This window comes from Gavialis gangeticus, unplaced genomic scaffold (assembly GCF_001723915.1).
Source record: "Gavialis gangeticus isolate Ggan-Ray unplaced genomic scaffold, GavGan_comp1, whole genome shotgun sequence".
NCBI lineage: Eukaryota > Metazoa > Chordata > Crocodylia > Gavialidae > Gavialis > Gavialis gangeticus.
In genome coordinates this window covers 10,061,388-10,078,150 of record NW_017729015.1, presented here as the reverse complement: position 1 = coordinate 10,078,150, position 16,763 = coordinate 10,061,388, and the positions used below count along the sequence as shown (strand labels likewise).

Here is a 16,763-nt window from a genome sequence, read left to right as displayed (position 1 = left end):
CCCCCCCCCCCCCCCGCTGCAAATGGCGGTGGCAGCTTCTTCGGGTCCGCGGCACATGGGTTCGGAACAGGGGCAGTGCCCCACACCCTGCTTGGGTCAGCTCCGCGCCCACCTCACCCCACACAGATCCAGAGGCACGTGCCCTGCCAGACCAGCAGCGAGAACAGCAGCACGAACCGCTGGTTAAGCAGCCATACAAGCAGCTCGCAACAGCAGGAGCCTCTGCCCCACCCCTCCTTGCGCCCACCCGGCCCTGACTGGGCAGCACTTGCACCCACCCGGCCTCAGCTGGGAATTCACCACATAAGTGAAATGAAAGCCTGGTTTATGATATTTGAACAAGCCACGCCCACACTTGCCCTGCCCCTGTAAGAGCCCTGTGAGCCAGATGGCTTCTTGGGGCAAACCAGGCCTGTGGGCTGCATCCTTGATACCCCTGCCTGCTCCATATTAATAGACTTTCAAAGTGGCCATAAAAAAACAAAAAAGGTTTCAGAGGATGTGTGTGTGGGTGGTGGTGGTTGTTTGCTTGTTGAGTTTTCCCTCCCTCTGGGAAGCTAGTATTTGACATCAGGTGTACCAAGCAAGTATTTCTGGTAGGTCCCATAGGGATTTTTTATTACGCTTAATGCTACTTCAGTATCTTTAGCCAATGATAAGGAAGAAAATATAAAGTCTTTGGCAGCACAGTTTGAAGAAGCTGCATATATTGCCAGTGTAGTAGGTAACAGGATTCAAGGTTTGATCCCTCTAATGTCTCTTCCTTATTTTTTATCTGGCAAACAATCTCAAAACCAAAAAGCACATAAAATGAAAAACTCTGAGCAGTGTTATCTTGTCGTTTCCATTTGATCCACTCTGATCCATCTCTCCCCTTCTTTAAAATTCTTCTCAGAGCAACCACCTAACAATTCCCTGTTGTCCCTTGCCAACTCTGGTACCTTTGCTTTGTTGTTGTTATAAAGACGGTTCATTTTTTTTGTACTCATCTGTATTGTTTGGGAATGTGACCTTCTTTGAGCCTTAAGTGTTTTATTAAGGCCACATGCCATGTCATTCATCAAGGAACAAAGGAGGTAAGTCATACATGAAGACTGGGGGACTATATTGTGGAAAGCATGACTTTGATCCCAAAATATGACTCACTGGCTGAACATACATACCAGCTGGAAGTGGTTGAAAGAGAACATCGTAAGTAGGGGACTATTAAGGAGAAAGCAGAAAGCATTGTTGTTGCTGATGGCATTAGCGAGCCTTTTACTAGGCACTGTCTTCAGTTCTGGTTTTCACGCTTGCATGAAAGTTTGGGTAGGAGCTGCCTGTCACTTGTCTCTAGGGAAGTATGTTGAGGTCTCCTTAGCCTAGTAGACAAATGTAAATGTACTTGTGTTCTTATAGATTCAAATACATCATTAAAGAACAGGGGGAAATTCTGTTTCCCATAAGTGAAATGAAAGCCCTGGTTTATGATATTTGAGCCATACTTGTGCACTTGAAGTTCTCAGCAAAGTCATTGAGAGTCCCACATATGCATCAGAAGGGAAAATTCCCTTTGATTGGCATTCTACATTGTTACAGTTCCAGGACTCATGTTCTGGACTGGAAGCTATTTCTGTGATATTTATAGAAAATTATTTTTGTGTATATTTTTAAAGGCTAGGAATGAATGTAAACACATCTGTCAATTCTTGGTCTGAAATTGCATTTGTGGTTTGATGGAGAGTAAGTCAGTCAAGAACAGACTGTTACCTTGATAGATTTACATGATGACTTGTGCATAAAAGTGTTCTGGATTTTGCAATTTGACTATTGAAATACAAGTAGGTAATCTGATATAAAATGTTATTAAGTCATCTCCCTTGCTATTTCAGAGGAGGGTGTACAGAACAACAACCCACGTACCATGGGAATTAGGACAGATTATGGATTCGGAAACATTTGAGAAATCTCGTCTGTATCAATTGGATAAAAGTACTTTCAGTTTTTGGTCAGGACTGTATTCGGAGGTGGAAGGCACTGTAAGTACTTGAACTGCTTTCAGATTTATACAATGCTTATCTTTTTATCTTTGTATCTTGTATTTGAATGTAAAACATCTGACTTTTAATGTTACTATGCAGTTCTAGGGCCAGTGCTCTCACCAGTTCAGTATAGAAGTGCAGCATTTAGCTAAAATTGAGAAATTTTACTATAACTCTATTATTACTAGCTATCTTGCTGTATTAAATGCAACTTGTTTAGCCAACACAAAAATGGTCACACCATCCTCCTCTTCACAACCCACCCCCCACCACCAGATACGAAGACACTCATAACCACAATCTACTTATTTATGCATTACCTCCCATATTTCCCTCCTAGGAGGTAGAATACAAACAGAAACACATTTTGACCAAGTAGTAATGCATTATCAGTGGAGCTTGCAAGTCTGCTAGGCTTGTTCTGTGCCTCACCTTCCTGCCCCCCTCCACTGCAGCAGTATGTGTGCATTTGTATTGAATTTTTACTTTAAAAAACACAAGGAATACAAAGGTTGATTATACAGTTTTAACTGTCCTCTTCCAGGTGTAACTTAAGTTAGGCCTGTAGTTACATTATTACGTATCGTTTCTTAAATAAAATAATATGTAGCATCTTAAAGTGTTATAGTGGAGAAAAAAGTGAATTTTGTGACAATAAAACTGTACAGTAAAATGTAATCAATGAATTGTGAGTTATAAGGAAGTATACATTGTCAGTTGCCATATTAAATTAGCTGTATAAAAATAGCTTGATATTTATGTATAATTGTGCCTGCTTGATATCACTTACTGCATTTCTATTATGTTATGTCATTTAAAATATCCCTTTGTAATATTATCTTAGGTTTTTACATTTTTATGTCTTTGTGGAGGTGGGGAAGGGTTATTTTTAGGTTAGTTTAACTTAAAGATAAAAAGATAATCATGTTGGAAGATAGTTGCATCCAGTGTTTTGGGAAATTTATTGTTTGAGATCTTTAAGACTAAGTTGCATAAACATTTCATAATTATATAAAACTAAATGTGAAATAAAATATTGTTAAACCATATTGCTCTAAATTACTCTGTACAGAGATTCTTTTGAAAAATATTTTACTTGTTGCAAAAATAATATTTTTACCTGTTGCCCTCAAGAAGTATGGCTCCCAAAGTAACACCTAATTTATATTATAAATCTATTATTAAAATAATAGCATAAAACAATTATTTATTTTTATAAGGATGCAGAAATAATTATAAAACAAGATGGGGAAATAGTGTTATTGTGAAACCATATAGCATCAAAGACTTTTGCAATACACTATAGAACATAAGGGAACACAGTTAATTTCTTGATTTCTCCATTTTGAATGTTTTACATGAATTTTATGGTAAATTTTGGAGCATGGCTACCCAGAGGCTGTGGATTCTCCATCCGTAGAGGTTTTTAAGACCCAGAGAGACAAGCTCTCAGCTGGAATGATCTAGTTGGGGATGGTCCTGCTTTGAGCAGGCAGTTGGACTAGATGTGACCTCCTGAGGTCCCTTCCAACCCTCATTTTCTGTGGTTCTATGAATTGTGTGACCTATATGTTTATAGTTCTTGGTATATACTGATGTTCATGAGTATCTCTGAAATTTTTGGTGAAATGAGACTTGTACTTCTTTTCTCTTGTCATGCAACAGTGAATTAGTGGAATTAATGGACAGATAGTATCATGGTACCACTCTCAAAAAAACAAGAAAGCAAATAAGTTCTGCAAACTGATATAGATATCAAGTGCTCAAACAGCCTCTCTCTGGTTTTCATAGTAATATACATAGGATTGGAAAGAACATTGTGAATCATTGAATCTAGTCCCCTGTAATCTTAGGCAAATAAATAATATCATTAATCCCCTTCATAAACTTTTAAAGCTGGAAATTAGGGCTCGCAGATCTAAAGCCAAGGGTCTCTTTTGGAGTTTGCCAATGAGATTGTGAATTTGTGTTCAGAAGGATGCTAACTTGTTTTGCTCTTTCAGTGCTCTGAACAAAGGGTGGATGTTGCCAGCTCATTCGGATGCTATGAACCCCTTCAAAAGTGCCTTTGTGTTTAGCTATCTCATGCCCTTGAAATAGGGAGTTAGGCACTGTTTCATTGGGAACACTGACAGCCACGGAGAACTGCCTAAGCCTGCAGTTCTGTTCACAGCCTATGTGATTTTGTAGCACCTTTTCTTCCTCTTCAGGTTTCACAGCCAGGGCCAGCCCTGCAAAGTTCTGCTTTGGTTCATAATTATTCAGACTTTTCTTGTGCCTTTTTTGCCTGTCCCAGTATTCTACAGGATCTGCCCCTCACCTAGTGCTGGGGGTGCTGAGACTAGAAGTTCTCTACTATCACTAGGCCTGTTTATTAGCTTTTCTTTGGTACATTCTTTTCTGTGTAGTTCTCTCTTCTATATGGCCTCCAGAAAGCTGCTGGCTGTGGTGCTTCCCTAACCTTGCCCTCTAGGTTGGAGAAACCATGGTGCAAGGGTTTAAGATTTGGGTTTGAAATTACCGCACTCAGATGTTCAAATCCCAGATCAAAATCAGTTGATGTGGGAGAAATGGAGCATTGTACAGTTTGACTTGAGTCTTTCAAAGGAGGTATAAATTATGGAAGATCTCCAAGGCTTGCCCCTTTTTGTTTGCTCCTGTAAGTTTTGGATAACCTGCTCTCAGGCTGCAAAAGGGTCTCAAAGATGGACAATTCTGTGATCTCCCAACGGGATAATGCAATAATGGCATTCATTGAAACCTTAAGGCATCTGATACCTTAAGGGTATCCTTTTAGGACAAGAGATCATATTGGGTGGATGTTGTTTCAAGCTTTATTCTAATAATCCTTGAGAATCTAAAAAGTTAGAAGCTGAACTATCCGGCCAAAATGTTTCAGATGAGATGACCTAAATCCCTATGTTTGGGACCCATGTTTGCGGTCTGAATTTTAAGAAGTGTAGAGTACACAACCTCCTTCCCCGCGACACACACACACATGCTAAAGTCATATTGTAGAGCCTCAGAAAACCAGTTGTGACTATAAGACTTTTCCAAGTTGCCTTTAAAATACTTACCTGGTCAACATGATTTTGTACTCTGAGCTATATAATACCTGCTTTTATATTGTGTTTCTATGTATTTGCTCTTATAGTTGATTCTCCTCTGTGGAGGAATTCCTTTCCTTTGGAATGTGTCTGAAAAAATATCTGGTCGTGCTGGATTTGGACCTGAATATGAGGTAGGCAACTGTGCTCTTGAAAACAATGGGTTGTGAAACTATGGGTGCCTAAAAACATAAGTTGATCATGTTCTCATTTACTTTAATAAAAGCAGGGTTGGGGGGGCCCAGTGATTGTGTGATTAAAAGTACTACATATTTCTTCTGAGGACTGATGACAAGATGGAGTCTCAGTTTGTTATCTAAAATCCAACCTAGTCTCTTACAAAGGAGAGAATTGTCATCCACCATGTCTTTGATGTCCAAAGTCAACCAAGCTGGTGCTGTCAGTTTTCTATGACACCCTTTTGCAGTCTCAGAATGGATACAGGAAGGCCTTCAAAAACAGAAAAATTCTGAAAATATGTATTTTAAACTTGAAAACATTGTCTTCCTTCAGGGTCTTGCCTCTGAATTTTAACATGGCAGTCACTTGCCATGGTGAGTACATATCCCAACATCCTTCTTCCATAGTTCTAGGATTTCTCCTATTTTTTTCTGCTAAAATCTACCTTTTGTTGAATAGCCCTAGGTATAGGGCTGAGTTAACACCAGCAAAGTTGGTAGAAAGACTCTGGTGACTTCTGTGGACTCTGGTTCAGGCCTATAATTAAGTTTTACTTAATTTTGAGTCATTCAATAAGAACTTACTTGTGTGGTATATAGTGAGTGGAGAACCGGCTTAGACCCTCCTTTGCCTCTGAAAGAGACCATGTTAATATTATTGAGACTGAATGTAAGAATTGCTATACAGGATTAAACAACAATTTTATCTAATCCATTATCCATGCTGACAGTAAACAGCATCAGCTACTTTAGAGGAAGGGGTAGGACACTTGTAGCTATGGGATAGCCAGTCAAAAAAGATAACTTTTTCCCTAACCCCCCATGGACATTAACACCTGCCTTGTTACAAGAAGCTGCATATTTCTTTTTGGTCACTGCGTGCTAAAGACTGAATGACTGATGTTCCATTCAGTTTTGAGTCAGACCTACTTCCTCCTCCTTTCATCTAGAGAAGGATTTGGCAGTCTTTGGCTGGATCAGAGCCATTGACCTGGCCCTCTGTCATGGGCCACAACTCTGAACACGCCAGAGCACTCAAGCCACCTGTGTTTACCCTCCCCACAAGTGCTTGGCCACTCTGTATCAAAGGTAAACACAGGCACAGGAGAGCAGCAGAGAGGAGAGTGCTGTGAAGGATACAGGTGGCTTGGCACAGCTGTATTTTGCCTGATCCCCTGGGCCATGTCAGACCTTTGTAGGCCTGGAGTCAGCTTCTTTGCAGGCTGGATGTGGTCCATGGGCTGTAGGTTGCTGACTCCTGATCTAAGGGAGCTGAATCCTTCCTTTCCAGCAGTAGAAAGAGATGGCCTTCAAGAACATTGGAGGAAGAGTTGTCATTCTTCTTTCTCAAGGAGACTGGCACTCATCTTGACTTAACTAACGCTCATTGTCACACGGCAAATCCCTTCAGATTCCTCAGGTTCTTTATGGGACACAAGTAATTCAAGTACAGAAAATGCTCCTTTAGCCTGTGTATAGATATAAGGGTCTTCAGAGGATGCCTCACTGCCCGCTACAGATGCTAGGGCATGTGTCACTGTACCTAGATGACTAGTTGAAAAGCCCAGGTTACAACAGGACCAGGGAAAAGCTGTATTCAAAATCTGTAAGCTGCTGAACACAAATATGAATCATTTAAGAGAAATGTGCATTGGCCCTTACCAGCAGATCTCATTTTTGAGGGCACTGCTTGGGTTGGTCTGAGCTTGAACAATGTGCTCTGCTTTCAGTAAACCCCTACCTACCGTCAGAGCAGACTGGTCACTGTTTCCTAAGGGTCCTGCTACATGTTCAAATTAAAGCTGCATAGAAACCAGCTATAGAGTTGCACATTTTCAGGCACTAACTTTTGTAGCTGGTTGGCTCTTTCCATAGCTGGATAATCATTTTCATGGTGTGATAATTACTTAGTGTGTGTTGCTGGTCTAAATTTATTGCATGGTTAACCAGTTAAATGCATAACGTGTGACATAGCAGGGGCCTATGACTCATGAGTCTTATGGTATCTTCAACCAGTCACTTCTATGCCTGCTTGTTTATTAGATCTGTGGTGCACAACCTTTTGGCCCTGTGAGCTGGATAAGTGGTGCAAAGCCAGACTGAGGGTTGAATCCTTCAGGTGTGCTGGTCTTTTGGTCTGATGCAGTGTGGGGCTGGTGTGCAGGGTTAGCTTATCAGTGCAATCTGGCCCCTGATCTAGTTGCTGCCCAGCCCCAGGCACCACAGTGGTCCAGTGCAGGGGGGCTGTGTCATCAGGCCTGCAGGGCTCCCCACAGGTCCAGAACTTTGGTGCCAGGGAAGCAGCAGTAACATTAATTGCCACAGCTCTGGAAGCCAGATTTCCAGACCTGTGGGGAGCTCTTTGGGCCGATGGTGCAGCCTCTTTCAGTTTCAGTCTACAGGCCAGAGCTTGAGCACCATTGTATTAGATCATACTAGGACTGGGTAGCTCAGTGACATAACTCTGATGTAGATAAACTTCCACAGATACCTTGCTATCCCTCCACAAGTCCTGTGCCAGCTTTCTAGGAAGGGGAATCCAAGGTCATAGTTCTCAGCAAAAGTGCCCCTTACCCTTTCTGTCCTCACGGCCATGATAAATGCTTCCCCCACCAGGTCCTCTCCAGATTTACATATCTCTAAGAGGCTGTTCCAGTGGTACAAAAAATAAATAATAATTGCCTTATCTTTAGCTTGCATTTCTCTCTGTCTTTAGCAACTAGCCAGTTCCATTTACACTATTTCCATTACATCCACTATGGGTGGTAAGAGTAGTATTACTATTGGTAGTAAGAGGAATAACACTGATGTAGAAGATTTACAAGTAGGAATTCTCTTTCTTGGATTTAGATTGTTCAGTCATTGGTGTTTTTGCTGCTTGCTACGCTCTTCAGTGCAGTGACGGGCCTACCATGGAGTCTGTATAATACATTCGTTATAGAGGAGAAACATGGCTTCAATCAGCAGGTATTGTAGAATATACTTGTATTGAAATAACTTGAACACTACCAAATCAGTTTTAGTGATGTCGTAGGCATATGATGGTCAAGGAAATATGCAAGAGCCAAGGATTTTTGTGGGTGGTACCTTTTACTGGAGCCAACTACATGGTTGGGATAGACTCTAAAAACAACCTTTCTGCATTGCATCAGTATTTTACTGAAAATACCAGGTGGACAGATCTGTAACTGCCTTGGTTTGGGACCTGGAGATTCCTTCTGCCTGATCTCAGAGTATTTCCCATTATGTATTGATGCAATCTACTTATAGCCTATGGTAGTTTCTGAACATGAGGCAGCCATCCAGTTCGTTAACTTGCTGTACTACAGTAATACAATATGAATATCCTTTCTTTACAGACACTGGGATTCTTTTTTAAGGATGCCATCAAGAAGTTTGTTGTGACACAGTGTATTCTATTACCGGTGACATCTCTTCTGCTTTACATTATTAAAATAGGGGGAGACTACTTCTTCATTTATGCCTGGCTTTTCACATTGGTTGTTTCTTTGGTGAGTATGGAGATACATTTTTTTGTCTTTCAAATCCTAGTTTCTTTTCAGAATACAGTACACAGAAGAAACATTTAAATCTCTCAATCTTTATTATAATGCAATTGTGTATCAGGTGAATTTTTTATTTATTTTTTTTACGTTTTGGTTTAGGAAGTAAGGCGGTTTAATTCTCCAGTTTATACATCCAGATGTTGCATTTGCTGTCATCCACCACATAAACTCCTAGGAAACTAGGATTTAGAGTACAGTTGGCTTTTATCATGACTGTTAAGTTCAAGTTTTCCAGGACGCATTTCTTGTGTCTTATCATAAGTGTGATCTCTGTTCTTTGCTCCTAGATGCATGACCTTGCATTTGGCTATATTAAAGCCCAAGTAATTCTAATGATTTTTTTTCTAGATCACTGCTCAAGTTATTGAATAGCAAAGCTTAGTGATTTTTTTTTTTTTGAGGGATACAGTTGTTGAAAAATGCAAATTCATTGAAATAAGTTTTTCATAAAAATACTAGAGCATTTTGATAAGGCATTAAGTGAGAAGGATTTATGGGTCTAATGGGATTTCTAAAGTGACCTACCCCAGCCAAGAGCAGAGGGGTTAAGGTATTTATTCCAGAATATGAGAAAGCTAGGCCAGTGGGCTGTTGGCTCTTCTGGGGTGGGTTTCTTGTGTGTGTTTGTGCGGATGTCAAAATATCTCATTTTTATTCCGATGCAAATTGAAAACAAATTTGGGGGCTATGAAGTTTTATATAAATAAGTAAATTAAACAGCTAACATCTTTGTGCCTTTGAACACCATTGCCTGTTGAGTTGTTCATACTGATCTCTTCCTGAATGGTTAGTTAATTTAGAACCCATTAGTAGGTGAATAATTCAAATTGTTCCCCTCTGTGTGCACTGCTGTGCAATTACAGAAACTGAATTTCAGTATTCATTGTTTTGTGGACAGGCAAAGTCCAGCCCATTGGCCGGATCAGGCCTGCAGCAGACTCCATTTCCCAACGGCCCCTGCCCGCATTTCTGCAGCCAGTTTCCATGGAGACACCTGGAGACAGGATGGGGCCAGGGTTTCCATGGAGACTGGCCCCAGCAGTACTGGCAGAGAGCTGCTCTGGGGCTGGGATCTTGCAGCGGTGACTGGAGCTGGGGCAGAGCTGTGATTTGCTGCCCAGACACCCCAGGGGGGGCGGGTGTGGAATTACTTATGAATTACTTACATTTGGTCTCTAATTCAGAAGATTTGTGTCGAGCACTGAGTCACTGGAACATAGGAAAGTCGGGTTGGAAGGGACGTCATGAGGTTATCTAGCCCACCCGCCTGCTCAGGACAGGATCATCCCTAACTTAAATCTTCCCCATCAAGTGTCTGTCTAACCTACTTTTAAAGATTTCTGGGAATGGAGATATTACAACTATTCTTAGTAGCTTGTTCCAATGTTTGACCACCCACATAGTCAGAAAGCTGCTTCTAATCTCTAGCCAAAATTCTCCTGATAACCCATTGATAACAAACCTTAAATGATGTGAGATATGTAGCTTGTTTAAAAAAAAAAAAAAAGAGGGTATATTCCAGTTTTAATCAAGTTTCACAAGTTGGGCTGTGATGCCCTCTTCCTCCTCTTCCTTCCCCCCCACTGCTGCGGGCCAGGCAGGGCGACTCTGTGTGGTGCTGGAGGGGGACTCTTCCCCTTCCTCATCCCCTGCTGCAGGGTGTGGAGGGGGGCTCTGTGATGATACCCAGCCCCAGAGGGGGATTCTTCCCTCTCCTCCCCCACCCTCCTCACCACAGAGTCCTGCAGCTGCCTACCTCAGGGGCTCACTGTAGACACGCAAGCTCCCGCTGTGCCTCCGAGCCAGCCTGGGTAGCCTGCTGCCTGGCTAGCCGCTGCCCACATGTGCCAGGCCAGGTTGCGCTCACTGAGGGGGCTCAGCTTCCCTGTCACCGAGCTGCAGCCGCTGGGGCCTGGGTTGGCTCTGTGATGCAGCTGCTTTGGCCTGGGCAATGGGGGCAGGGTCCTCCCCAGTGGCTGCGGCTCAGCGACAGCCGGGCCCCTCACTCAGGCTAGGCCAAGCCAGGCAGCTCCGCACAGCGCGCCCCCCTCCCCACCCTCACATGTATTAGAAGAACTGAATGTAGAAATATTCTCAAATTTTAAGATTTAATTTTGCTAATGAGCAACTGCAGTTTAGTTCACCCAGGATTTTTCTGTGCCTTGTTTTAACACCCATGTTTGCTTTGTAGGTCCTTGTTACAATCTACGCGGACTACATTGCCCCTTTGTTTGATAAATTCATTCCACTTCCTGAGGGAGAGCTCAAACAAGAAATTGAAGTCATGGCAAAGAGTATTGACTTCCCTTTGACTAAGGTCTATGTTGTAGAAGGTGAGGCTCTTAAGTTTTTATTTGGAGGCCACAGATATCTAACCTTTTTAAATATTCTTTTAGCAGTTCATTCAACAAAACAACCTAGTACGTTCTGTCCAGGCATGTGGGATCCCTTTTCTATGGGAGTGCTGTCAACATCCTTGAAGGCATGTTATAACACTTTGTACCTTAGTGACCATTTAAATGTAGTCCAGTAATATGATTGTACATTCTTGATTCGGTTTTCTTATATGTAAGCATTATCATGATCTTGTCCACCATTATTTAAGAAATAGGTGGCAGAGCCAGCAATAAAACCAGGTCTCCTAGGTCTCACTTTAGGACCTTAAACAAGAAAGTATAGCGTTTTCTTTAGAGGTGCACTGATGCATCAATCCGACTCGGATTGGTACTGATACAAAGAAAATTTGGTGTATTGGATATCAGCACCATGGAGCCGATAATTTGGCTGATAAATGCCTGTGCTGCACACAGCTGCAGCACAGCATGTAGGCAGCAAAGAGCACGGCCCAGCAGCATGGAGAGCTGCCTCCAGCTGGTCAGTCCATTGTGGTGGGAGGAAAGGGGCTGGGGTGGTGCAGATCAATGCCCCTCTGCAATGTGAGAGAAGGCTGCCCAATCTGTGGGGGAGGGGTGTGGAGCTGTGGCTCATGGTGGGGGACAGCTCCTGCTGCTGCTTGCATCCTGGGAGGGCAAGCAGGGGTGGTGGGGAGGGGCCGATTGCCCCTGGATCCACATGGGCCAGGGGTGGGGGCTGCTGCGTGCAGCCCCAGCTCAATGCCCTGCCTCTACCCATGAGCTGGGAAGAGTCAGAGCTACACCGGGCAGCTGGCGGCAGCGCTGAGAGCGGAATAGTGGCAAAATTTGGGGTGGCTGCAGTCCCCTCCCAGTGCAGTTGGTGCCCAATTTGAGTCCCACCACCACCGAGAAGAGCCCCACGGAGCACCAGCTCCAGCTGGCAGCTGCAGCCTGCCTGCTGTCAAGGTGCAAGCAGCAGTGGGAGCCAACCCGCACAACGAGCCGCAGCACTGTCCTGGGTTCCCCCTCACCTGCCCCACTGGGCAGTGCCTGCCCCTTCCCTCCGTCACCATGGGGCGCATTGATCTGCCCAGCCTCCACCCATGCCCCTTCGCTCCCCCCTGATTGGTATAATTAACTCTGCTTATAATGATCTTTGATATAGTGCCAACTTAGTAACTAATCAAAAGCCCACTGTGGGAGTCTTTCCACCAAACTCATAGTGCTTTGGACCAGCTTTTATGGGTGGCGTTAGTATTGTAGTTCCAAATGGTACGAAAAGTTACTTCACATAATAATGAAATACAGGTGTTTTTTAGCAGGTTTGTTTTTCCCCCAAATATACCAAGGCTTTAGTTTTTAGTAAGTACTTCCCAACAAAAAGGAAAATATTGATTTGCATTTTCCAGCAGAAAAAAATGTCTTAAATAATTGTCTTGAAATTGACAAAGGATGAAGGAGGCAGATTCAGAGCAAAAGGAGGGTTGTAAGTTATCCAGCAAGAGAGTTCTTTTGTGCTCTCTGTATGCAATCTAACTTTTGCAATGAATCCATGCCAGTTTATGTAATGAGAGGACTCCCCTGAGAGATCTAGTAAACAGGAAGTAGCATAACTATATTTTAATGCACATAGTGTTTTGACCCTTGTTTTTCATGTAAATTTCCCCCACTAGGCTCCAAGCGCTCTTCCCATAGCAATGCTTATTTTTATGGCTTCTTCAAGAATAAGCGGATAGTGCTGTTTGACACCCTTCTAGAAGACTACTCTGCACTGAACAAAGAACCATCAGAAGGAAGTGAAGATGCTGAAGATGAAGAGACAAAGTCCAAAGTTAAAGTGAGCTTAATTTTTGTTCCCTTTTCATGTTGTTTTTCATAATTCCCCAGAGAGCTCTCCCTTTTGTCTTCTGCATGTTTTATTATAGGTCTGAATAAACTTTAAAAACAAAACCAGAATTGCACTTAAAACAAAACAACCTGATTTAATTACAAAAGCATCTTTGAAATAGTGATGTAAACGGGTTTGCTGGGGTTGTGCATGGGTATGACACCAGCAAGTCAAGCACCTCATCCTGAGATTCCTAATAACCCCTTGAGAACTCTGATAGTGTTTTTCTACCTCTCGAGGTTCTGAATGGTATGATCCTATGCCATTTCTTCCTTCACTAAGCCCAAGTTCATCACCTGTTTTCCATTGGAGGCCTCAAAATCTGCTTTTTTCCCTTTCCAATGTCTTTTCTTGGCAATCAGTGCCATAGTCTTCCTGTCTAAAGTCTTCAGGGACTGGGAAAGAGATTCCTCATTTCAATTCAGGAAGAACTTCCCTGTGCCTGTCCCATTACAGTTTAGCTGTGGGACAGGAAGCAAACCTGTTCTGTCTGACTAAAGCCTGAATTTATTAAACCCATTTGAAATAAAGTGACGGGTTTCACTTAACCCTGGATTTACCTATTATAAAGGTTTTCGGGAATTCACTCAGACTTGGACTTAGTATCTTGCAAATGATGTTTTTCAGTTAAGGTTGCCTCTTCTGCAGAAACGGCATAAAGAAGAAAGCTGGGTCAGCCAAACAGACCTTTCGCTTATCTGAAAAAAGCTCTCCCTCGGTCTCTCCCCTTTCCATGGAGCCCCCAGGGGGAGGTGGCCCATTGCTCATTACCCTGCTTCCTTTGAGGAAACAGCTCCTGGCTTCCACTTTGTTTTTTCTTTGCCTCAAGACCAAAGGTTTGATCTTATTGGACCATGTCTGAGCTGTAAAGCTAATGGTGAAAGTGTTTGGCAACACAGATATTTCCCAAATTTCCTTTTCACCAACAGAAGGAAAGGACTAAAAATCTCTCAAAGTAGGAAAATCAGTTTATTGATTAGTACTGTCAGAGATAAGCAAATTGATTTTCCCATTAGGGAATTTAGAAGAATTCTGCCTATGATTGGTTTACACACGCTCGTGCACACACAAATCACTATCTAGACCAGGGATTGGCAACTTTTTATGAATGCAGATCACTGCTTACAACCCACCCAATGCTGTCTGTGGGCTCTACCTCTGCTGCCACACCAGGTGTGCTTAGTGCATGCCTTCCTAATGGAGCTTCTTGGCTTATGTGCTACACCAACACCAAGTGGAATCAGCACAGCTGTGGTGGGAATCAACATATCTGGTGTTGAGGATGTCAGTAAAGAGCCCTCAGCACAGAGCAAAGGGAGCTGGGACAGTAGCAGGTAGCTTGGGAATGCAGAACATGGCCCCTCTAAATTGAACTTCTGGGGCTTGTTCATTTTTTCTCTGTCACCAATTCCCTATCTTCTACCTCCCTCCCACCAGAGGCTGGATCCAAGTTCTTCATGGGTTGAATCTGGGTCCAGTTGCTGTGGTTTGCCAACCCCTGATCTATATAACATTGTTCTAAAGCTTCTAAGTACAACAGAGTTATGCATTGTAGATGGCTGTATGAATCTGTATAAAAAAGGGATAAAATCAGACTATTAACTTTTTTGTTTCCCTCTGTTGCTAGGAGGAAAATAACCTCACTTTGGGATGGGAAAAGCAAATTAACAGTTAAGATATTGTAGGTAATGGTGATACTAAGATTTTTTTCTCCCCTTTTTTGCTGTACGCAGAATAAGAAGCAAGGTTGTAAAAATGAAGAGGTTTTGGCTGTGCTTGGCCATGAACTGGGTCACTGGAAGCTAGGTCACACCATAAAAAATATCGTCATCAGCCAGGTAAATATTCGAGGGGTGTCTTTGAGTATCATCCTAATTACTGTATTTTGTAATGCAGAATTGTCTTACTACTTCATGCGTGTCAAACTTGTTCGTTATGCTCGTTAATCATGCTGTCAACTGCAAAATGGCCATCTCTCAGGCAGAAGTCTTGGGAGTGCTGTGGGCCATTCAGCTCTGTTGGTTCTTTGTCTGGTTTGGGAGGGGGTATTGCAGCTCCTTGACCACCCTGGTTCTCCATTCCTTCCCTACTCACTGAATTTTGGGGCAAAGATTTTGGCTCTGGAATTACCTCAGCCGTTTTCTTGAGTTGCTCTAGTTTGCATCCACTCCAGCCTGTCTGACTTGAAAACAACCAGCTTCTTTAAATCATTTCTAACATATTCTGCCACTTCAGAATAATTAGGCCAGCCTCTATCTAGGCTGTCATCTAGTAGGTGACCTTATTTGTGAAGACTGAAGTAGAAAAAAAAGGCAAATACTTCAGCTTTCTCTGCATCATTATTGGACTGCACACTGCATTCAGTTGGGGACTTACACTGTCTGTGGTCTTCCTCTTACTTGTGACTTGTATGCTTTCTTGTTTTGTTCTGTTTAATCTGTGACCTGACCCTCCTGATTTCTTTCTACCTGCCCATACAATTTTTTTATAGTCCACCCGAGTAATATGGCAGTTTCCATTTTTTGTAAGACTCCTTTTTGATTAATGGACACTAACTTTATAATTATGTTGCAGAGCTACATCATGAAAGCTGGAAAGTCAAGGACTTGAGAATTGGGAAATTCAGTTAAGATTGACTGCAGTCTTAAGTCAGCCACTTTGTGTACATTATAAGAGGTTTTTAATTGCCTAATGACATGCTTTTTTCCCCCAACAATACATTTATTTCAGATTATAACTGTAACATAAGAATTTTAATCAATAACTGTATGCTAAACTAAAAGGCCCATTTTAATGGGAATATTGTTTCTTTCTAGATGAACTCCTTTCTCTGTTTCTTCTTGTTTGCTGTATTAATTGGACGGAAGGAACTCTTTGCTGCATTTGGTTTCTATGAGACCCAACCTACCCTAATAGGCCTGATGATTATCTTCCAGTTCATTTTTTCACCTTATAATGAGGTAAATAACAGCTTTTATGAAAAATAATCTGTTTAAAAGAGAGAGAGTTGAATATCAGACTGCTTAGGTAATGACTTAATCATTTTTCCTGGTATTATTATTACAGGGAATTGTTTGGAATTTCTGGTGGCAGTATTATGTAAGCAATTCACCTTAATATTGGTATGGTTAGTGGTCTGGAAATCCTATTGTAATTTACTGCAGCAATCTCTGAGTGGTGTGAGTAGGCAAGATCATAACACAAAAATATAGGTTATTTATTTATGTGTTAGATTTATATGCAGCCCTTTCCAGCAAAAGCTCACAGTGGTTTACAGTAAGAAACAGAACATAAAAGAGCAAATGAAATATTAAAGTAAAAAATGAAACATGATTCAGTCTAAGAAAGGCAGGCAGATAATGCATTTTTAGAAACAGTTTCAGGCCATGATTGTGTCCTGCACTATAACCTCTATTTTGCAGTAGAAATCATTTTAAAACTATGTAAAAATCAAATAATAAAAGGCAATTTTAAAACAGCTTCCTGGGGGAGTGTCAGTAGAATGAATTGAGAATCACTGAATCTGTGACACATGACACAAATGCAGTTTTTCTGGTTTTAGTTTTTTAAAACATGGAGGCTTCCATGCAAAAGTGTTTTATAAAATACATTTTAGGTTTGATTTTTTTTTTTTTTTTTTTTTTTTTT

General features: G+C 41.9%; 1 protein-coding gene across 1 annotated transcript in view; it reads left to right on the top strand.

Annotated features, from left to right (window-relative positions):
• Positions 1–16,763, top strand: part of ZMPSTE24 (zinc metallopeptidase STE24) — a 22,312-nt gene that overhangs the window by 1,693 nt on the left and 3,856 nt on the right. The window contains exons 2-9 of the mRNA XM_019512196.1: positions 1,872–2,018; positions 5,176–5,262; positions 8,158–8,274; positions 8,667–8,819; positions 11,065–11,206; positions 12,901–13,064; positions 14,849–14,953; positions 15,932–16,075. Coding sequence (XP_019367741.1) covers positions 1,872–2,018; positions 5,176–5,262; positions 8,158–8,274; positions 8,667–8,819; positions 11,065–11,206; positions 12,901–13,064; positions 14,849–14,953; positions 15,932–16,075 — 1,059 coding nt within the window. The remainder of the gene's footprint in view (positions 1–1,871; positions 2,019–5,175; positions 5,263–8,157; positions 8,275–8,666; positions 8,820–11,064; positions 11,207–12,900; positions 13,065–14,848; positions 14,954–15,931; positions 16,076–16,763) is intronic.